Source organism: Phascolarctos cinereus, unplaced genomic scaffold (genome assembly GCF_003287225.1).
Source record: "Phascolarctos cinereus isolate Bilbo 61053 unplaced genomic scaffold, phaCin_HiC Scaffold_9;HRSCAF=440, whole genome shotgun sequence".
Taxonomy (NCBI): domain Eukaryota; kingdom Metazoa; phylum Chordata; class Mammalia; order Diprotodontia; family Phascolarctidae; genus Phascolarctos; species Phascolarctos cinereus.
The window spans coordinates 254059244-254081911 of record NW_027556402.1 but is presented as its reverse complement, the minus strand read 5'-3'; the positions used below and the strand labels follow the sequence as shown (position 1 = coordinate 254081911).

Genomic DNA, 22668 nt, shown 5'->3' with positions numbered 1-22668 from the left:
AGCGGTGATGTGACTTGCCTAGGGGCACACAGCTTGACTTTGTATTCAGGCTTCCTGATTCAGGGCCCAGCCACCCACTGCCTCCAGTGCAAGTTCCTAGTCGGCTGGTACAGCCGTCACTCTCTAGCCGGGTACTTGGCACACAGTAGGCGCTAACTAAGTGCTTGATCATTGACAGGCCCAAGATCACTGGGCTAGTCAGTGACTGAAGTGACAGGGATAGAAAGGCCTCAGCCGGCCGCCTCAGTTTCCTCCGCGGCGGTAACCCGCGAGGGTGGGGCCAGGCGCTCTCGCTGCCGGCAGTCCAGGGAGGGGAAGGGCGGGGCGGGGCCTGGGAAGGAGGGACCCCTGCTGCGCCGCCCAGCCCTTTCCCCGGCGGGACGCGCAGGCGCATCTCGGTTTCCTGCCTCGCCGCTCTTCCCGGGCCGTGTGCGCAGGCGTGGCGTGCCCCAGCTCCATTGTTGCGTCCTGCTGCGCGTCGCGGCTCCGAGCCAGTCCCGGGGCTCGCGGAGGCCGGCTCCGGGCGGGGGCGGGGGCGTGCACAGACGCGTCGGGCGCAGGGGGGGGCGGTGGCTCGCTCTGAGGCGCAGGCGCAGAGCAGCGCGGAGCGGCCGAGGGGCTTCGTCGTTTGTCAGAGCCGGTGTCTGGCGTCTCCCGGCTCGTCATGGCGGACGAGGGCAAATCGTACATCGGTGAGTGCCAGGGCCCGGGCCGTAGGCGGGAGCCGCGAGCCCTGGGAAGGGGCCGGGGACGAGGCCGAGCCCCCCCCCCCCGCCCCGGCCCTGTGGGTCCGGGGAGCGCTGGGGAGCGGGCGGCGGGGGCGCGCCTCGAGCCGAGAATGGCACCCCTGGGATGGCGGGGACGCGCTCGGCGGGCGGGGCGCGCTCACGGCGGGATCGAGGCTGGGGGCGCGCTGTAACCGTGGGTCTCGAGCCCCGCCCCCCCTCCCCTTCTCGCGCCGGGTGCGTCCGGGCGGGAGGTGGGGCGGCCCTGGCGCGAGCCCTTTTCGTTTATCCCCGGAGGCGTGGGGGAGGGACGGCTTCGGCCCCTCCCAGAGGGCGCGTGGGGCGGGGACGGTTGCGGGGGGGGGTAGGCGGCGGCCGGGGGGGGGCCTGGGGCGAGCCCCTGCCAGCCGCTTAGTGACCTTGACTCAGTTTACCCACACGTGAAACGAGAGCACGCGTGCTGCACCGCAAGAAGCAGGGGTCGTCAAAGGGCGGCCACGCGTGGCCCCGTGTCTGTGTTTTCTTGTCTCGTCATTGGTCCGGTGGGTGTGCGGTGGGCCCCCCGAAGACCGCCCCGACAGAAGGGGCACTGCGCACCCCCAGACGGGGGAGGGGCCGGGGGAGGGGCCCGTGGCGCGTTCAGCGGGATGAGGGGAGGTGGGTGGGACGCGGGCGATGTTGCTTTGTAGTCTTCTAAGTCATTCTGAGTCCCCTGTCAAAGCGTGGGGTCCCCGACAGCTTTTCGGGGGTCTGACGAAGAGGTTTTCATTCCTGGCTGAACCCCCGGCACCAAAAATTCTTGAGGGCGTCCCTTAGCGTTTAAGGGTGTGAAAGGGGCTGCGACTGTTTGAGAACTGCCGACCTCTACAGAGGACGCAGATCCCACGGGGGGGGGGGTGGAGCAGGGGGCTCGCCATCCCCTCCCTGAAGACTGGCGGAAGGGGGGGGAACGTCGGACAGGTGGCTTCTGCTGGCTCGCCTGCCTGGCCTTTGCCGGGGTCGCACACCCAGGAAGTGTCCGAGGCCACGCGGGAGCTCCCCAGAGTCGCCAGGCTGCCTTTGTGATGAGAGGAGTGAGACGTGGGGCTTGAGGAGAGGGAAGGCTTGGAACTGTTGGCACCGCGGAGAAGAGCAGTCAGTAAGGAAAGAAGTCTTAGCGGTTGTGGTCAGAGCCAGGCTGGGCGCCGAGCGCTGCACTCCGCGCTTCCATCGGATCTCGGTGTGGGACCTTAACGGATGGGATCAAGACAGGCTCCTGAGAGGAGTCATTTGAGCTTCGACTCTGGGGGTGGCCAGGTGTGGGCAAGAAAGCCCAGAGAAACTAGCCTCTGAGCCAGCAACAGCACTTCTAGGGCTGTATCCCAAAGAGATCATGCAAGTGGGAAGAGGACCCACAGGTACAAAAATGTTCCAGGCAGCTCTTTCTGTGGTGGCCAAGAACTGGACATTGAGAGGATGCCCATCAGTCGGGGAATGGCCGAGCAAGCTGTGGTAGATGAATGTGATGGAAAACGATTGTGCTATGAGAAATGATGAACAGGCTTGACTTCAGAAAAACCTGGGAAGACTCGTATGGTCTGATGCTGAGTGCAGGGAGCAGAACCAGGAGGACGTTGTACACAACAGCCACGTTGTGTGGTGACTAATATTGATAAACTTAACCTTCTCAGCAATGCAGGGATCTAAGCCATCTCCAGAGGCCCCATGATGGAAAATGCTCTCCACATCCAAAGACAGAACCATGGAGTCTGAATGCAGATCGAAGCAGACTATTTGCTGTTTTTTACTTCTGTTTTGTTTTGTTTCCTCTTTCTGGTGGTTCTTCCTATTGGTTCTAATTCTTACAACAGCACTAATGTGAAAATATGTTGAATAGGAATGTAAATTTATAGCCTGTATCAGATTGTGTGCCGTCTTGGGGAGGGAGGTGAGGAGGAAGGGGGAGAAAACTTTTAAATTCAAATGCATATGGAAGTGATTATTGATAAATCAAAATAAATTAATAAAATTTTAAAAATTAAAAAAAACGAAAAAAGAAAGACCCAAAGACCAGAGGGGAGAGCTTGATGAAAGGTTGCAGGGAGGGAGAAACGTGCCGTACCTGAGCCCAGGAGGTTGGGGCCAGTTTGTGAATAAGTGGGCAGTTAACATTCTCCATGGCAGGGGGAGGGACCTGTGACTGGCTTCAAGGCCATGTGTGGCCTTCTGGGTCGTTGGGTTCAGCCTTCTGGCTGAGTCCCAAGTTTCACAGAACAAATTCTTTTATTAAGGGGATTTATTCTGTGAAATGTGGATTCAGTCAGAGGACCAAGAGGGCCACCTGTGACCTTGAGGCCACAGTTCCCCACCCAGAGTTGGGGCTGTCTTCTGGATAATCTCCTTTGACTCTCACTAAGTTCCTCTTGGGTACATGTTGCTGTTGTCTCCATTTTTAGGTGAGGAAACTGAGGCAGGCATCAGTAAGGGACTTGCTCAGGGTCACACAGCTAGGAAGAATCTCAGGTCTCCCTGAAGACAAGGCCTTGCTTGGCATTAGGCAAGCAAAGAAGTTTGCATGATCCTGGAAGTCTTAGTGACAGGGGCTCATGGGGCATGGCAGGGGTATCAGGGTTAGGCTTGGGGTTTGGGATGATTCCATTGGCAGCGTTGGGAGCATGATCAGAGAGAGGAGGGACTTGAGACATGGAGATCCATGAGGAGGTGAGGCTGGCGATGAGTGCATGGAGAAGGCCATGGAAGGGATGGGGTGTGTGCACGGGGGGGGGGGTCCTCCCTGGGAGCTGGTAAATGGTGTGTTGAGGAGAGCATCAACTGGAATGAAGGGATCTGAGTTCAAATTCCTTCTGTGAGTCCTGCTGCCTTTGTGACCGGGGCAAATCCCTTCACCTCCCTGGGCCAAAGTTTCCTCATCCATAGAATGGAGAGATTGCACTTCCTTCGAGCTCTTGGTCTGTGATACAATGATCCTTGCCTACCTGTGTGGATGAAACTGAGGACAGAGATAATTGTCATAGGAGTTAAAATGTTAAGGACCTGAGAGAAGTCAAGCAGAGGCCAGAGGCCAGAGACCTTCGAAAGGGGAGGGATCACGAGTAAGGTGAGAAGATCTGGAAAGATGAATGAAACAGGCAGCACCTGAGCTGAACTCCAAAGGAAAGACAGGATTTCTGCAGGGAAAGGGCGAGAGGCCTGGCCTTGTGGGGGGAGGGCTGGAGCTTGGTTACCCATTTCGGTATTTTGTATACCCCATTTCTCCTCAAGTCATCCCTCCCTCCTCTCCTCCCATAGAGCCATCCCTCATAACAAAGACTGAAAAAAAGGAGTTCCTCAGCGTGAGGCCTGTATTATCTGTCTGGCAGAGTCTGGCACCTGTGATCCCCTGCTTGTGCAGCGGGGCACACTTTCTCACTTTTCATTACACAGGGTACAGTGTCGTGGGTACATGTCATTGTTCTTTCTCTTTACTGTAGTCATTGTGTATAATGTCGTGGCACGTGGGCCCGTGTCAGACTTCCAGGGCTTCTCATCTTCTTGATATTCATTGTTTCTTACAGTGCCGTCCTATTCTGTTCCCTTCCTCTCCATAGTTTGTTTGGCCAGCCTTTCATTGATGGACGCAGTCTTTGTTCCACTTGTCTCTGTTTCCAGCGCTCACTGGGGCTGCTGTGAATGTTTGGAGTATAGGGCCTTTCTGTCTCTGACCTCTTTGGAGTGCAAAAGACAGTACTTTTTTTTAGCATGACTCCAGATGCTTTCAGAATGCTTGAGCTAATTCACAGGTCTGCCAACAGAGAGTATTTGTGTACCTGGCTTCCCAAAGCCAGAGGGGCAGAATCTTAGGGGAAGATGAAGATTTCATTTTTAGAAATGTGGAATTAGGGGGTGTAAATGTGGGGTTGGAGGAAGTTGGGGTGGAGATAAGGTTTTGGGAATCATCTAGGTAAGAAAACTGAAGCCTTGGGAATCAATGAGATCAGCCTGACTAGGAAGCCCTTTGGGGAAAAGCCCCATTTAAGGGGCAGATGAGGAAGAGTTACTCAGAAGGAAAATTGAAAAATGCTGGGTGAGGCACCGTGCCGTGTGCGCAAAGCTCTGCTCCTACAGAGGCCCAGGCTGGCATTCATGCCCTGGAATTCTGATAAAGCACACACCAGGCAAGCCCCTGGAAGACACCCCCAGGAGGCCTGAGGCCTAAGGCCTGGGAGTGTTGCTGCCCTTCCAGCTTTCCAACTAAGACTGGGAGGAGACCCAGTCTCCCCCCAAAAGTTATGTGAGGTCCACTAGGTGAGACTGGAAATAGAGTGAATTTTAAGGTGTCAGGCAGGTGTAAATTAACCTGAGCAGACCCTCCCACAGTAGCCTAGAGGAAGTCCTGTAGAGAGCTCACTCCAGGGTCCTCCTTAGGACTAGATTGAAGGGGGGGGGAACGACAACACAATGCTTTTGCCAGCTTGCCTTAAGGCTGTCCTTGTGTGCTGCTGGTTTGACTCCAGACTAAGCTTTGAAAACCACATTCTCCTGTTCCAGCACCTATTGTGCTCTTTATCTATCCAGGCTCTTTTTTTCCCCACTTTTTAATTTTATTAATTTTGATTTATCAACAATAACTTCTGTATGCTTTTGAGTTGAAAATTTTTCTCCCCCTTCCTCCCCCCCCCAAGACGGCGCACAATCTGATATAGGCTTTACATTTACATTCCCATTAAACATATTTTCACATTAGTGAAGTTATAAGTAAAAATTAAAACCAATAGGAGGAACCATCAGAAAGATGAAACAAAACTCAATAAAAGGTAAAAATAAGTGATAGCGATTCGACTTCCATAGTTCTTTCTTTGGATGTGGACAGCATTTCCATCCTGAGGCCTCTGGAGATGTCTTAGATCCTTGTAATGCTGAGAAGAGTTCAGTTTAACAATCTTAGTCATCGCATAACGTGGCTGCTATTGTGTACAAAGTCCTCTTGGTTCTGCTCACTTCACTCAGCATCAGACCATATAAGTCTTTCCAGGTTTTTCTGAAGTCCGCCTGTTCATCATTTCTTATAGCACAATAGTATTCCATTACATTCATATACCACAACTTGCTCAGCCATTCCCCAATTCATGGGCATCCTCTCAATGTCCAATTCTTTGCCACCACAAAAAGAGCTGCTATGAATATTTTTGTACATGTGGGTCCTTTTCCCATTTGTTTGAAGTGCTATTGCTGGATCAAAGGGTATGCACATTTTTGTAGCCCTTTGGGCATCGTTCCAAATTGCTCTCCAAAATGGTTGGATCATTTCACAACTCCACCAACAATGATTAGTGTTCCAATTTTCCCACATCTCTCCAACATTTATCATTTTCCTGTTTTGTCATGTTGGCCAATCTGATAGGTGTGATGTGGTACCTCAGAGTTGTTTTGATTTGCATTTCTCTAATCAATAATGATTTAGAGCATTTTTTCATATGACTATAGATGGCTTTAATTTCTTCATCTGAGAACTGTTCATATCCTTTGACCATTTATCAATTGGGGAATGGCTTGTGTTCTTATAAATTTGTCTTAATTATGTATTTTAGAAATGAGGCCTTTATCAGAGAGACTGGTTGTAAAAATTCTTTCCCAATTTTCTACCTTCCTTCTAATCTTAGTTGCATTGGCTTTGTTTGTGCAAAAACTTTTCAATTTAATGTAATCAAAATTATCCATTTTGCTTTTTATGTGTTCTCTATCTCCTGTTTGGTCATGAATTCTTCTGTTCTCCATAGATCTGATAGGTAAACTATTCCTTGTTCTCCCAGTTTACTTATGGTATCAGCCTTTATATCTAAGTCATGAACCCATTTTGACTTTATTTTGGTATATGGTGTGAGATTTGGGTCTATGCCTAGTTTCTGCCATACTCTTTTCCAGTTTTCCCAGCAGTTTTTTTCAAAGAGTGGGTTCTTATCCCAGAAGCTGGGGTCTTTGGGTTTATCAAATAATAGATTACTATAGTCATTGACTACTGTGTCTTGCATATTTAACCTATTCCACTGATCCACCTCCCTATTTCTTAGCCAGTACCAAGCAGTTTTGATGATTGCTGCTTTATAATACAATTTAAGATCTGGAATTGCTAGGCCACCTTCCCCTGCATTTCTTTTCATTAGTTCCTTTGATATTCTGGACCTTTTGTTTTTCCAAATGAATCTTGTTATTATTTTTCTAACTCTATAAAATAATTTTTGGTAGTTTGATTGGTATGGCACTGAATAAGTAAATTAGCTTAGGTAGGATTGTCATTCGGCCTACCCATGAGCAACTGATGTTTTTCCAGTTATTTAGATCTGATTTTATTTGTGTGAAAAGTGTTTTGTAATTGTGTTCATAGAGTTCCTGGGTTTGTTTCGGGAGGTAGACTCCTAAATATTTTATAATGTCTACAGTAAGTTTAAATGGGATTTCTCTTTCTATCTCTTGCTGTTGGGCTTTGTTGGTAATATATAGAAATGCTGATGATTTATGTGGGTTTATTTTATAGCCTGCAACTTTGCTAAAGTTGTTTATTATTTCAAGTAGTTTTTTACTTGATTCTCTAGGATTCTCTAAGTATATCATCATGTCATCTGCAAAGAGTGATAGCTTTGTTTCTTCTTTGCCTATTCTAATGCCTTCAATTTCTTTTTCTTCTCTTATTGCTAAAGCTAACGTTTCCAGTACAATATTGAATAACAGTGGTGATAATGGACATCCTTGTTTCACCCCTGATCTTATTGGAAATGCTTCTAGCCTGTCCCCATTACATATAATGCTTGCTGAAGGTTTTAGATATATGCTATTTATTATTTTAAGGAAGACTCCATTTATACCTATGCTTTCTAGTGTTTTTAATAGGAATGGGTGTTGTATTTTATCAAAAGCTTTTTCTGCATCTATTGAGATGATCATGTGGTTTCTGTTGGTTTTGGTGTTGATATGCTCAATGATGCTGATAGTTTTCCTAATATTGAACCAACCCTGCATTCCTGGTATAAATCCTACCTGGTCATAGTGTATTATTCTTGTGATAAGTTGCTGCAATCTATTTGCTAGTATTTTGTTTAAAATTTTTGCATCTATATTCATTAGAAAAATTGGTCTATAATTTTCTTTCTCTGTTTTGACTCTTTCTGGTTTAGGTATCAACACCGTATTTGTATCATAAAAAGAATTTGGTAAGACTCCTTCTTCACCTGTTTTCCCAAATAGTCTATGTAGTATTGGAATTTATTGTTCTTTAAATGTTTGATAGAATTTGCATGTAAATCCATCTGGCCCTGGAGATTTTTTCCTAGGGAGTTCATCAGTGGCTTGTTCAATTTCTTTTTCTGAGATGGGGTTATTTAAGTATTTTACTTCCTCTTCAGTTAATCTGGGCAATTTATATTTTTGTAGATATGTATCCATTTCACTAAGATTGTCAAATTTGTTGGCATATAGTTGGGCAAAATAATCCCTAATTATTGTTTTAATTTCCTCTTCCTTTATCCAGGCTCTTCTTAAAGTGGGGCTAGCCCTCCCTCAGTCATCAGTCCAACTCAAGGTTCCCATTGGGCACCTACTCAGTGGCTCCCAGGACTGCTCCTTCCCTGGCATGGTTCACCTTACATCTTCAGGACTTGGGTTTATCGTGGCATTGATCAGAGTTCTAAAATCTATCCAAAAATGGCTGTAGAAATTATTCTCCTCATTCTGCTCATTTCACTCTGCATCATTTCATAGACATCTTCCCAGTTTCCTCTGAAACTGTCCATTTCCTTCATCACTTCTTGTGGCACAGTCATATTCCATTGCATTCTTAGATGATCATTTGTTGAGCCATTCCTCAATAGGTTGTCAGTCCCTTAGTTTCCAGGTTTGGGCTACTCCAAAAAAAGCTCTAATATTCCTGTATGTGGAGGGCCTTTTCTTGCTTTGATCTCTTTGGGCTGTAGGCCTACCCAGGTCACTGGTTTTCACAGTTTAGTAACTTTTCATTGTGGAGTTTAGGCAGCTCGGTGGTTCAGTAAACAGCACTGGTCCTGCCTGGAGTCAGAAAGACCTCAATTCAGTTACAGCTTCACACGTTCATTAGTGGTGTGTGATCCTGAGCAGGTCACTTAACCATTGTCTGCCTCAATTTCCTCAACTGTAAAATGAGGATCAAAATTGCATCTGCCTCACAGGGCTTCTGTGAGGATCAAATGAGATAACATTGTAAAGCACTTAGCATAGTGCCTGGCACATAGTAGGGACTTAATAAATGGTTATTCCCTTCCTCCTTTAGTAACTTTTTGGGCATCCCCACAGCCCCTACAATATTTGTCATCTCTGCTAATCTGATTAGTGTGGGAAGGAACCTCTGAGTTATTTTAATTTGCATTTCTCTAATTATTAGTGATGAGAAGTATTTTTCCTGTTGATAGCTAGGCAACACACAAAGATTCATTTATTTATTTAATAATTAATTAATTTGTTTTTATTTTTCAGCATTCATTTCCATAAGATTTTGAGTTTTAAATTTGCTCTGCCTCCCTCTCCTCCCTTCTCCCCAAGACAGCATGCAAGCTGATATAGGCTCTTCTTATACATTCATATTAAACATATTTTCACATTAGTCATGATGTAAAGAAGAATTAGAACTTATGGGAGAAACCACAAGAAAGAAAAAGAGAGCAAATAGCATATGCTTCCATCTGCATTCAGACTCCTAAGTTCTTTCTTTGGATGTGGATAGCATTTTCCATCGTGAGTCTTTTGGAATTATCTTAGATCCGTGCATTGCTGAGAGAAGCTGAGTCTTAACAAAGTCAGTCATCGCACAACGTGTCTGTTACTGTGTACAGTGTTCTCTTGGTTCTGCTCATTTCACTCTGCATCAGTTCACATAAGTCTTGCCAGGTTTTTCTGAAGTCTGCCTGCTCATCATTTCTTTTCTTTTTTTTTTTTTTTTGCCAGGCGGTTGGGGTTAAATGGCTTGCCCAGGGTCACATAGCTAGTAAATGTCAAGTGTCTGGTCTGAGATCAGATTTGAACTCAGGTCCTCCTGACTCCAGGGCCTGTGCTCTATCCACTGCGCCACCTTGCTGCCCCTTGCTCATCATTTTTTAGAGCACAGTAGTATTCCATTGCACATTTATATACTACAGCTTGTTCAGCTATCCTCAATTAATGGGCATCCCCTCAATTCCCAGTTCTTTGCCACCACAAAAAGAGCTGCTATAAGTATTTTTGTGCATGTGGGTCCTTTTCCCATTTGTATGATCTCTCTGGGATACAGCCCTAGAAGTGCTAGTGCTGGGTCAAAGGCTATGCACATTTTCATAGTTCCAAATTGTTCTCCAAAATGGTTGGATGGATCAGTTCACAACTCCACCAATGATGCATTAGTGTTCTCATTTTCTCACATCTCCAGCATTTATCGTTTTCTGTTTTGTCATGTTGGCCGATCTGATAGGTGTGAGGTGAGACCTCAGAGTTGTTTTGATTTGCATTTTTCTGATCGATACCCACAAGCATTTATTAAGCACGGGCTTTGTGTTCAGGTACTGTATGCTAAGTGATGGGAAAACAAAGAGAGGCAGAAGACTGTTCTCTTCCTTCAAGAATTGTTAGTCTAGGGGCAGCTCGGTGGCACAGTAGATAGAGCACGGGCCTTGAAATCAGGAGGACCTGAGTTCAAATCTGGCCTCAGACCAAACACTTGACACTTACTAGCTGTGTGACCCTGGGCAAGTCACTTAACCCCAATTGCCTAAAAACAAAACAAAAGAAGAATTGTGAGTCTAATAGAGAGCTTGGATTTCTTCCTTTGAAAATTGCCAGTCCTTTTACTCTTTATCTTTTGGGACATGGTTCTTTGTTGTTGTTGAGACACTCAGTCATGTCCTGCTCTCTGTGGCCCCATGAGCCTTAGCATGCCAGACTCTTGTATCCCCTGCTCTCTCCAGAAGTCTGTCAGAGCTCATGTTTGCTGGCTTCCATGATACTATCCAATCTTTTCCACCAGCAGAGTCTTTTCCAGTGAGTCCCGTCCTCTCATTATGTGGCCAAAGTATTTAAGCTTCAGTTTCAGTATTTGACCCTTCCAGTGAATGGCCTGAATTAATTTCTTATGAAGTATCGACTGATTTGATCTCCTTGCTGTCCAAAGAACTCTCAGAAGTTTGAAAGTATTGATTCTCTTGTGCTCGGCTTTCCTCACAGGCCAATTCTCACAGCCATACATGGCTAGTGGAAAAACTGTAGATTTGACTCTGCAGACCTTTGTCAGCAGGGTGATGTCTCTGCTTTTTAGCCTGCTGCCCAGATTTGCCATAGCTTTCCTTCCAAAGAGTAACTGTCTTTTAATTCACCCTCTGCAGTGATGCTTGGACCCAAGAGTATAAAACCTGACACTGCTTCCATTTCTCCTCCCTTCAGGAAGTGATGGGACCAGTTGCCAAGATCTTAGTTTTATTAAGGTTACGCCGCAAGCCAGCCTTTACACCCTCTTCTTTCAACCCTTGGCAAGAGGCTTCTTAATTCCTCTTCAGTTTCTGCTGTCAGAGTAGTATCATCTGCGTATCTGAGACTGTTGATGTATCTCCCAGCAACCTGAGTTCCAGCTTGATTCATCGAGCCTGGCATTCTACGTGATGTACTTTGCACATAAGTTAAATAAAGAAAGTGGCAGTACACAGCCTTGTCCTGTTCCTTTCCCAATCTTAAACCACTCTGTTGTTCCAAGTCCAGGTTTAGCTGTTGCTCCTTGTCCTGCACACAGGCTCCTCAGGAGACTAGTGAGACGCTCTGGCTCACTCACCTCTTTGAGGACTTGCCATGTTTTGTTGTGATTCACACAGGCAAAGGCTTTAGTGTAATTTTGCAATGAAAAGCTTATGATTTGAGCCTCAGTCAGCTCCAGGTCTTATTTTAATTGACTGTTTTGAGCTTTTCAACCTTTGGCTTTGAAGTATATAATCAGTCTGATTTCTGAGTTGACCATCTGGTGATGTCCATGTGTAGAGTCACCTTTTGGGTTGTTGAAAAAAGAGTGTTTGCTCTGACCAGTGAGTTATCTTGCCAAAATGCTATTTGCCTCTGCCCTGCTTCATTGGCTCCTCCAATGCCAAACTCGCTGTTACTCTAATTCTCTTTTGATTTCCTACTTTAGCATTCCATTCCCCTATGATGAATGTGACATCTTTTTTGAGTGTTATTTCTAGAAGATGTTGTAGGTCTTCATACAGCTGATCAGCTTTGGCCTCTTTAGCGTCATTGGTTAGACCATAGACTGTATTGTGTTTTTTTAATTTAATTTTATTAATTTATTTTGATTTATTAGCAATCACTTCCATATGCTTTTGAGTTTAAAATTTTTCTCCCCCTTCCTCCCCACCACCCTCACCAAGACAGAGCACAATCTGATATAGGCTGTCCATTTACATTCCTATTAAATAACATATTTTCACATTAGTGGTGTTGTAAGTAAAAATTAAAACCAATAGGAGGAACCATCAGAAAGATGAAACAAAACTCAACAGAAGAGGAAAAAAAATAGCAATTCGACTTCCATAGTTCTTTCTTTGGATGTGGACAGCATTTTCCATCCTGAGGCCTCTGGAGATGTCTTAGATCCTTGTATTGCTGGGAAGGGTTAAGTTTATCAATATTAGTCATCGAACAACGGGGCTGTTGTTGTGTACAATGTTCTCTTGGTTCTGCTCACTTCACTCAGCATCAGACCATACAAGTCCAGGTTTTTCTGAAGTCAGCCTGTTCATCATTTCTTATAGCACAATAGTATTCCATTACATTCATATACCACAACTTGCTCAGCCATTCCCCAATTGATGGGCATCCTCTCAATTTCCAATTCTTTGCCACCACAAAAAGAGCTGCTATGAATATTTTTGTACATGTGGGTCCTTTTCCCATTTGTATGATCTCTTTGGGATATAGCCCTAGAAGTGCTATTGCTGGGTCAAAGGCTATGCACATTTTTATAGCCCTTTGGGCATAGTTCCAAATTGTTCTCCAAAATGGTTGGATCATTTCACAACTCCACCAACAATGCATTAGTGTTCCAATTTTCCCACATCTCCAACATTTATCATTTTCCTGTTTTGTCATGTTGGCCAATCTGATAGGTGTGATGTGGTACCTCAGAGTTGTTTTGATTTGCATTTCCCTAATCAATAACGATTTAGAGCATTTTTTCATATGACTATAGATGGCTTTAATTTCTTCATCTGAGAACTGTCTTGTATTCTTATAAATTTGACTTAATTCTCTGTATATTTTAGAAATGAGGCCCTTATCAGAGAGACTGGTTGTAAAAATTATTTCCCAGTTTTCTATCTTCCTTCTAATCTTAGTTGCATTGGCTTTGTTTGTGCAAAAACTTTTCAATTTAATGTAATCAAAATTATCCATTTTGCTTTTCATAATGTTCTCTATGTCTGTTTGGTCATGAATTCTTCTGTTAGATGATAGGTAAACTATTCCATAGGCTGTATTGTTGTGGTGTTGAAGGGTCTGCCTTGTATTCAAACAGATGTCATTCTGTCATTTTGGAGATTATACTCCAGTACTACTTTCCTCACCCTTGTATTGATGTGAGGCCTACTCCATTCTTCGAAGGCATTCTCTTTTATTTATTTATTTGTTTGTTTGTTTTTTTGGGCTAGGCAGTGGGGTGAAGTGACTTGCCTAGGGTCATACAGCTAGTATGTGGATTTGAACTCAGGTCCTACTGACTCCAAGACCAGAACTCTATCCACTGCGCCACCTAGCTGCCCCTTTCTAAGGCATTCTTGCCCATGTATAGTGATCATCTGAATTCATTTCACCTATTCCCATCCATTTAAGTTCACTGACCAAAATGTCAGTGTTTAATCTTTCCATCTCCTATTTGATCACAGCCAGCTTAGCTTGGTTCATAGAGCTTACATTCCAGGTTCCTGGGCAACATTGATCTTTACAGCAGCGGCCTTTCCTTTCATCTCCAGACACACCCATGGCTCTGCTTCCTATCCACTTTGGCTTGGCTGCTTTACTAGGACTGGAGCTGCTTGTGGTCCTCTGCTCTTCCCTAGTAGTGTATATGCTACCTTCTGATTGTTTTGACCATTTTAGTACTGTCCGTGGGATTTTCTTGGCAAACATACTAGAGTGATTTGCCATTCCCTTCTCCAGCGGATCATCTGTTGTTAGAATTGTCCACTGTGACCTGTCCGTCTTGGGCAATCCTGCAAGACATAGCTCATACTTTTATTGAGCCACACAAGCCCCTCTGCCATGCCAAGACATGAAGTAGGGGGATGGGAGTGGAGAGGATTCTCATCTTAAAAATTTAAGTCAGTTCTTTATGACACTTTTATCAGAAACTTGCTGCAAAGATTTTTCCCAGGTCATGTTTCTGTTTTAATTGTAGCTGTATTAGATTTCTTTGTGTAAAAGCTTTTACATTTCATATAATGAAAACTGTCCATTTCGTCTTTCTTGCAGTCCTTTCTTTCACATGTTTAGTCATGAATTCTTCCTCTCTCCATCAGTCTAAAAGGTGATTTCTTCCTTCTTCCTAATTTGCTCATGATGTCACCTTTTTATGTCTAAGCCATGCTTTCATGTAGTCCTCCCCAGGGTTTCATCTCAGTCTTTCTTCCTCAGTTCAGCCTCCAGGAACGTCTTCCATTTGAACCAGTGGAACATGTATCCTTCATCCCTCACAACGGAGCACCTGTTAGGGATGGAGTTGCCTATTGTCCACTAGTCTCATAGTGTGTTTTCATCCCTAGCTCGGCTTACTTCAGATACTGTGTTTGCAGCCTGGTCGGTGCTTTGTTGACAAGTTCTTATTTTGGTGTCTGACTGAGATGTCTATCCCTCCCTCCAGAGCACGATGATCGCGTTGGGGGTAGCTTCCCCCAAAGACGGAAGAAAGGCCGGGGCCCCTTCCGGTGGAAATATGGTGAGACAAATTCACGGCCCCGAAACCGAGGCGGCACTGGCCCCCGAGCCTCACGCGTGGAGGAGGATGATGGTGATGTGGCCATGAGCGATGCACAGGATGGTCCCCGATCCCGGTAGTAAGTACCCACTCCCACCCGCAAGAAGGAACTTTGAATGAAGCAGCCTGAGGAGGACGAAGTCTCTTCCCCGACCTGACCCATGCCCCTGAAATTGGTGGGAGACTACTCAGGAATACTCAGTCAAGCTCAGTTAGTCAGCAAACATTTTTTTTGGCTAGGCAGTGGGGTTAAGTGACTTGCCCAGGGTCACACAGCTAGTAAGTGTTATGTGTCTGAGGCCGGATTTGAACTCAGGTCCTCCTGAATCCAAGGCCAGTACTCTATCCACTGTGCCACCTAGCTGCCCCAGCAAACATTTTTTAAGCACCTACTGTTTGCCAAGCATTCAGCCCCCATACTAGTGATTGTGCAATGAGTCTTATCCCTGGTTTGAAATGAGGGACTCTGGAAAAGATCCCTGGAAGCCACCAGTTCATTCTACTGCTTTCTCTGTAGCGCACCTTACAACTCACGACCTAACCGGAGAGGAGGAGATAATTGGCATGACCGAGACAGAATTCATGTCACTGTGCGCCGGGACAGGCCTGGCCAGGACAGAGGTGGCACCACGGGCTCCAGCGTGGATGCGGCCCCCAAAAACTGGTTCAGAATCACGGTGAGTGCCACTGCTGGGGAGCGTGGGAGAAGCTCGGCCCGGCCAGCCCTGTGCTGGGGGCGGGTCTCCTCAGCCCTGGAAGCTGGAGACTGCTCCTTGTGGGCAGTTTGTTCTTTATGTCCATCAGAACCCGGCGGGAGGAGAGGCCACTCCTGTTCTCCCTCTGATGTTCTTCTCACTCCTCTTCTTCCCCCCAACCCTCCCAGATCCCTTACGGCAGAAAGTATGACAAGTCATGGTTGCTGAACTCCATCCAGAGCAAATGTAGCGTCCCCTTCAATCCTATTGAGGTATGGGCATGTGCCCAGACTGGGCTCTGTCACACCTGCGTGTCGTAGGCCCCAAGCACTGATAAAGCACCACCTATGTGCCCCCCCTGCAGCAGCTTCCAGCTCAAAGGACAGTTTGGTGGAAGAGGGCTGGCCTTGTTCTGGCCTCAGACAGTGGGAATGGCAGGGGCAGGTTTAGGCTTGATGAGGATACCCTTTGCTGGCCTTTGGCGCTGTCCACAAGCAGCCACGGGCTGTGGTGGGAGGATGCCCTCTGGGGGTTCCAGGGCTCAGGTATCTGCACTGTGCTCTCCCCCAGTTTCACTATGAGAACACCCGGGCCCAGTTCTTTGTGGAGGATGCCAGCACCGCGTCTGCCCTCAAGGCTGTGAATCACAAGATTTTGGACCGAGAGAACCGAAGGGTAGGAAGGGCACTGGGGGCTCGGGGAGGGGGCAGCCAGTGAAGGGTTCCTGCGGTGTGTGATCCTCATGGTGTCTCTGCAGATATCGGTCATCATCAACCCGTCTGCCCCACCCCAGTCGGTGCAGAACGAGCTCAAGCCTGAGCAGGTGGAGCAGCTCAAGGTGAGACCGTGCATCCTGTGGGCCCCGTCTTTCTCCTGTGGCCTTCTGGCTTTTTCTTCCAGAGCCCCCCTCCACCTCCCGCTCCTGCTCTGACCCTGCTGTCCTTTCCTCCCACAGTTTGTCATGAGCAAGCGCTATGACGGCTCCCAGCAGGCCCTGGACCTGAAGGGCCTCCGTACAGACCCAGGTAGGGCCCCTGGCCCGCAGGATTTAGTGGGAGGCCGTGGCTCGGCCCTCCTCTGAACGCTCCTCCTTTTCTCCCTGACATCTGCAGACTTGGTGGCCCAAAACATCGACGTCATCCTGAATCGCAGAAACTGCATGTCTGCCGCCCTGCGGATCATCGAGGAGAACATCCCCGAGGTGACGCCTGGGCAGCCGTCAGGGAAGGGGTCAGGCCCTGCAGGCCCCCACCCGCCCTTTCACTCCTCCTTTTAATTCTCTCAATTCCCTTCCCTCCACCAGTTGCTGTCGCTGAATCTAAGCAACAACCGCCTGTACAGGCTCGATGATCTGGCAGAGATTGTGCAGAAGGCACCAAGCCTCAAAATCCTGAACCTTTCTGGGAATGAAGTGAGAGCCAGGGCAGGAGGGGGGGGAGAGGGGAGGGAAGGAGGGAGGACAGGAGGGGAGGGAGGGAGGGAGGACAGGAGGGGAGGGGAGGGAGGGAGGGAGTGGAGGACAGGAGGGAGGGAGAGGACAGGAGTGGAGGAGGGCAGGGAGGGAGGGAGGGAGGACAGGAGTGGAGGAGGGCAGGGAGGGAGGACAGGAGTGGAGGGGGAGGGAGGGAGGGAGGACAGGTGGACTCCAGGGCCCAGGCTCGCCCAGCCCCAGCCCCTCCGCTGCCTCTTCTCTGTAGCTGAAGTCAGAGCGAGAGCTGGACAAGGTGAAGGGGCTGAAGCTGGCCGAGCTGTGGCTCGTCGGGAACCCCCTGTGTGACGCTTTCCGGGACCAGTCGTCCTACATTAGGTCAGTGCCAGCCCCTGACTCCCCTCCTGGGGACCAGCACCCCCTGGGGGGATGACATAATTTGCCCTGAGGAGGCCCAGCCTGCGAGAGTGGAGCCCGGACCCGGATTCAGCTGCCCTCTGAGCGAGGAGCCCACAGCCCACTCACTCCCTGTGGTATTCGTCTGTGTCTGTCCGATTGGCTTGAAGGTTTCCCGCATCCCCCCGTGTGTTGCTTCTCTCCTTTAGCACATGGCCTCTTCCAGCATCTGCCCTCTGTACCCTCTGCTTCAGGTGGGGACCCTCGGCCCCCCAGTCTCCCTGACGGACCCAGTGCCGAGAGCACAGCCCCGTGGCTGAGCCAGGGCTCATTACTGTCGACGCCTCCCTGCTCTGACGGGCCCGACTTTACGTAGGCGGGCGCGCTTGTCCTTTGGGCCTGCGCGGAGGCGCGACGAGGCCCTCTTCCCTCACGCAGTCCATCACCTTTGCTTAGTTCCAAGAGCTGGGCCCGCAGCTGGCAGGCTGCCGGGACCCCAGGACAGGAGCCAGGGGTGGAAGCTCTGGGGGCACAGGCCACCGAGGAGATGACCCCCCGTGGGGCACAGGCCCTCCCTTACTTGCACACGTCCCACACCTCGCTCGGCCCCGGAAGATGGCTGGTTAGCCAGAGACGGGTAAGATTCCTCAAGGGAGGAACAACCTAAGACAGGCACAGTCGCACAGGGGCCAGCAGGAGAGAACTCGGGGGCCAACAGAGGTGGGGCATAGACCCTCACCCCCCCACCTTGGCAGGGCCTGACTTTGGGGCATCTCCTGCCCCTGTGGCTGCTCCACTCCACGTGCCCAGCTCAGACTTGGACCCAGGCAGAGGGCAGAGACTCAGCCCACGAGAAGCACTGAGGTGCCGCGGAAGCCTTTGACTTCCATTCCCCTGGACCAGGGGGGGCAGAGGGCAGCTCCAGGAAAGGCCCGTGTCAGGCAGCCAGTCCTCCCTCCTTGCTCCTCATCTCCTCTCCCTCCCCTCCCTCCTCTTCTTTCCGGCTCCGCCGCGCTCCTGTCTCCCCTTGGCTCTGCCTCTCTCCTTCCCCCCCCCACCCTGGCTTCTCGCTGTGTTCCTCCAACATCCTGTCCCACCCCCTGGTATATCTTGGCCCAGGCTGGGCCTGACAGCAGTGATGGACATCATCTGAGGCAGCTGGGTCCCTGGGCTCCCACCCCCTTTCCCCCTCCCCTGGGCTGTACAGGTGAGTATGAGGAAGGTAAGAGAAGGGAGCCCCTTGACTGGGAGTGTCGTTGCTTCCCATGCACTTGAGAAAGGGGGACGAGTCAGGAAGGAGGCTGGGCTTCAGGGGTAGGTAGTGAGGTCTACGTTAGGGAGCTGAGCAGAGGGATCCCCTCGCCCCAAAGGGCCCAGGACCGGGGTGGGCCGTGCCTGGGGTCTTGGTGTGTTTGCTCCTAGAGCGGCCCTGGCGACACGGTGGCTCTGAGGTGTCGCTCACTCCTGTCCCGTTCTTGACAGCGCCATCCGGGAACGCTTCCCCAAGTTGCTTCGTCTGGTGAGTTCCGCTGGCTTTCTCTCCTCTCTTGGACTCTGACCTCTACGGAGCAGTTGATGATCTGAGGCCTCTCGTGCCCCATTAATTTCCTAAGTGGTATCTTAAACTTGGTTTTCATCCTTCCCTCCAGTTCTCCCCATCCGTTGCTCGGTCTGGGTCTCTGGGTCTGTCCCTCAGCCCCCCACGTCCCTGTGACTCTTCACTCACAGAGAATCCACACCTTCTATCCCTCACTCTCTGCTGCCTCTTTCTTTGCCTTCCCCAGGACGGCCATGAGTTGCCCCCACCAATTGCCTTTGATGTGGAAGCTCCTACTACGCTCCCGCCCTGCAAGGTATGGGACCATGGGAGGGGCCCAAGGCCAGGGATGGCATCCTGTGGGCCTGACCTCTGCCCTGCCCCACCCACTCTCTCTCTCTCTCTGGCTTCAATGCAGGGTAGCTACTTTGGATCAGAAAACCTAAAGGCCATGGTCCTGTACTTCCTGCAGCAGTAAGTGTTGAGGCAGAGGAGGGCAAGGCTGACGGTTCCGCAGCTGTGGGCTTAGGGTGAGTCCTGACTCCCTTCCTCTGCTCTGCAGGTATTATTCTGTGTATGACTCTGGAGACAGGCAAGGGCTTCTGGATGCTTACCACGACCAGGCTTGCTGCTCTCTCAGCATCCCCTTCAGCATCCAGAACCCGGCTCGGTGAGTTGGCCCGTCTGGGAGGTGAGCGGGGTGTGCACAGTGCCCGTCCATTCAGGGTTACCAGCTCTCTCACTTGCCTGTCCTAGGGGCAGCATGAGTGAGTACTTCAAAGACAGCAGGAATGTGAAGAAGCTCAAAGACCCCAGTGAGTGGGTGCCAAGGGCCTGGGCCGGGCGGGGCAGGGGCCGGGGCCCCAGGGCTCCTTTAACAGCTCTCTCCCACTCCCATCCTCAGCCCTGCGGTTCCGGCTGTTGAAACACACACGCCTCAACGTTGTGGCCTTCCTCAACGAGCTCCCCAAGACCCAGCATGACGTGAACTCTTTTGTGGTGGATATCTGCGCCCAGACGGTGAGCCCCCTGTCCTCAGGCTCGCTCTCCCGTAGGGCACTCACAGAGACACTGGCCCAGGAAATGGGAAGGGCCTGGGCCCAGGCCTCAGTGGTGCAAGGAGAGCTGTCTTGCTGGTGTGGACCCTGTGGTCAGGGTGGGACTTGAATCCAGGGCCTGCTTGCCCCCAGACCAGCTTTCTCCACAGCCATCCTGCTTCTGTCTTTTAGGAAACCCTGCTGTGCTTTGCTGTGCATGGGGTTTTCAAGGAAGGTGAGGTGGACCTCGTGCTTCCCCCTTCCCCCCTTACCTCTCACTCCTCCTGCCCCAGGGGCTCCAGTGAGTCTGGGTTTGACCCACCTTTTTTCACTGGGTTTTTTCCTACAGTGGATGGAAAATCGCGTGACTCTGTCCGAGCGTTCTCCCGCGTATTCATCGCTGTCCCCTCGAACAATGCTGCCAGGTAAAGGTTCCCTTGCTGGGGGCTGGGGGACTTGCCAGTGTTTTGGGGATCAGAGTCTGATGTCTCATCTTGCAGGCTCTGTATTGTGAATGACAAGCTCTTCATAAGAAACGCCACCACCGATGAGATCCGTCGAGCCTTCGTCATGCCGGCCCCTACCCCGTCCTCCAGCCCCGTGCCCACTCTCTCCCCAGAACAACAAGAGATGTTACAGACTTTTTCGACTCAGTCTGGCATGAACCTGGAATGGTCGCAGAAGTGAGTGTCTGAACTTGGAAGAGACGCCTGCAAGACTGTGTGCGTGCATACGTGCGCATGTCTCCATGTGTCTCCGATACTCAGCTTATGCTCAGGGTGAGGGGGGCGGGGTTCTGTCACTGTCTGGAGCTCACTGGCTTGTTTACCTCCCTTGTGCCAGGTGCCTTCAGGACAACGATTGGGACTTTGCTAGAGCAGCCCAGGTCTTTACCCAGCTCAAGGTGAGGCCGAGGGATGGAAGGAAGAGTCATTTCAAAGCAGGGCTGGCTGCCGGCCTCTATATTACAGATGAGGCCCCTGAGACTTTGCCAGGGGCAGATTAGGACTGGGCGGTGGGGGGGGGGCTTTTTGGGGAAGTTTCTGGGCATCGGACGTTGCTAGCCCTGTGCTCCCTCTCATCTCCTCTGCAGGCTGGTGGCAAGATCCCTGACGTGGCATTTCTCAAGTGACTCCTGATGCAGCACCCCCGTCCCCGTCCCCTTGCTTCCACTTTCTCTGGCCTGGGGCCAATGTTACGACTGTGAACGAGGGCTGAGGAAGCCCTGGTCTCCCTTGTTGGGAAATGTTGGGGAAGACTGCCTGTGCCGCTGCCAGCGCCGGCGCCCGAGCCCTCTCGGAAGCCAAAGCTTTGTCTGTAGGACTGAGACACTAAACCGTCGCGGGCCAGACGTCCGAGCGCTCCGCCAGCTGGAGTCCCTGTTCTTTGTTCTCCTTTTGCCGATAAAGAGTGAAGTCTTATTTTGTGTTGTGTCTGTAGCCAGAAGTGTTACTTCGTGCTGTTCCTGGAGCCCCTGGTGACACCTGCTGCCGTCCGGGAGCCGGCTCACTCGTCTGTGTCCCAGTCGAGGCTGGGCCATCCCAGCCCCAAGAGTGTTCCTGTGGTCTGGCTGTTCTGTTCATTCCCTTGTTGCGCTTGTCCCTGTTCCCTGATGTCAGCTCCTAGCTCCTTCCTTTTTAATTCTCTGTTTGTCAATAAATATTGATAAGAGCTAGAAACTGAGACTCCTTCTGGGAAATGGAGAACCAGGGGGGTGTTGGGGAGCAGAGGGATGGCTCTGAAGCCTGCTCTAGTTTCTGGTGGATTCCAGTTTTGGAGAGGCAAGAGGGGGCCGGGGAGGAGGGGAGTCTTGGGTATTCCATCATTCCAATACCAGGGCTTGTTCAGCCATGCCCTACTGGGTGGACACCCTCTCAGTTTCCAATTTCTTGCCTCCACAGAAAACTGGTGTAGACATTTTTGTACATATAGATCCTTTTCTCTTTTCTCTGATCTCCAGGTCAGAGGACAAAGTTCCAAACTGCTTTCCAGAGGGATAAGCCCCACCAACAGGGCTTGAAAATGCAGAAGCCGTGCTGAAGTGTTTGGGCAAGGGCTGGCTTAGTGCTGTGGCCAGAGGGGGGGCCCCAGGAAGGTCTGCAGGGTAGGCACTAGCTTATGGAGGGTGGCCTTACTTGTGAGCCCCACTGGAGCACTGGGGTAACCAAGTCATCAAAACAACAGGAACAGAGGGAGAAGAGGAGGAGAGAGGCCTGATTAAGTGGGGAATTCATTTGGAATACAGGAGGGGAGGGAACCAGGTGGTTCCAGGACTAAGGAGCACGCTGTCACTACTGCACTGCGGTTTCCTGCCCAGCTTCCCCTACTCGGTCTCACATTCCCTTGGGAGCGGCTGCTGTTTCCCAGAGATGGGAATTCTGCCCAGTGGTTGTGCTCACTCCCTTGGTTTCTTAGTGACTGGTGGGGGGGGGGTCGCCAGAGCAGTAGGTGGAAGAATGGAGAAAAAAGCATCCATGTGACTGACATCTTCCAGGGACCACCAAGAAGACCCTCTATCCTCAGGCTGTGATGCCTTGATTGCCTGAAGTGCTTGGCTACTAAGCAAAGAAAAAAACATTGACTTGCTCTCCCACTCTCCACCTTGGCTTTCCAAACCTCATCCCTCTCCCCACTCTCAGCTGAGAACCTTGACTCATTTTTACAGAAAATGGGAGCCATTTGCCGTTAGCTCCCGATCCTCCCCTCTTGCTGACCTATCACTCAGACGCCTTCTCCCACTCTCTCCTTAACCCCCATCACACGGTGACTTACTGCTTACCAAGGACAACCCTCTACGTGCTCAAGCCATCCTGACACCTCCAACAGATGCCCCCTGTCATCCCCACCTTAGAACTGTGTTCTCTGCTG

The 22668-nt window shown here is 50.0% G+C and overlaps 1 protein-coding gene across 1 annotated transcript; it reads left to right on the top strand.

Moving 5' to 3' along the window:
- The first annotated feature begins 568 nt into the window (after window positions 1–568).
- Window positions 569–21479, top strand: NXF1 (nuclear RNA export factor 1). Its single transcript, XM_020968169.2, has 21 exons — window positions 569–692; window positions 14593–14785; window positions 15224–15383; window positions 15590–15673; window positions 15972–16076; window positions 16159–16239; window positions 16357–16426; window positions 16514–16602; window positions 16705–16812; window positions 17099–17208; window positions 18709–18745; window positions 19011–19079; window positions 19182–19237; window positions 19326–19433; window positions 19520–19578; window positions 19668–19783; window positions 19993–20035; window positions 20150–20225; window positions 20301–20483; window positions 20644–20704; window positions 20894–21479. Exons 1-21 carry the CDS (start codon window positions 665–667, stop codon window positions 20930–20932), a joined length of 1875 nt encoding a protein of 624 aa, XP_020823828.1. The 5' UTR covers window positions 569–664; the 3' UTR covers window positions 20933–21479.
- Window positions 21480–22668: the final 1189 nt, after the last annotated feature.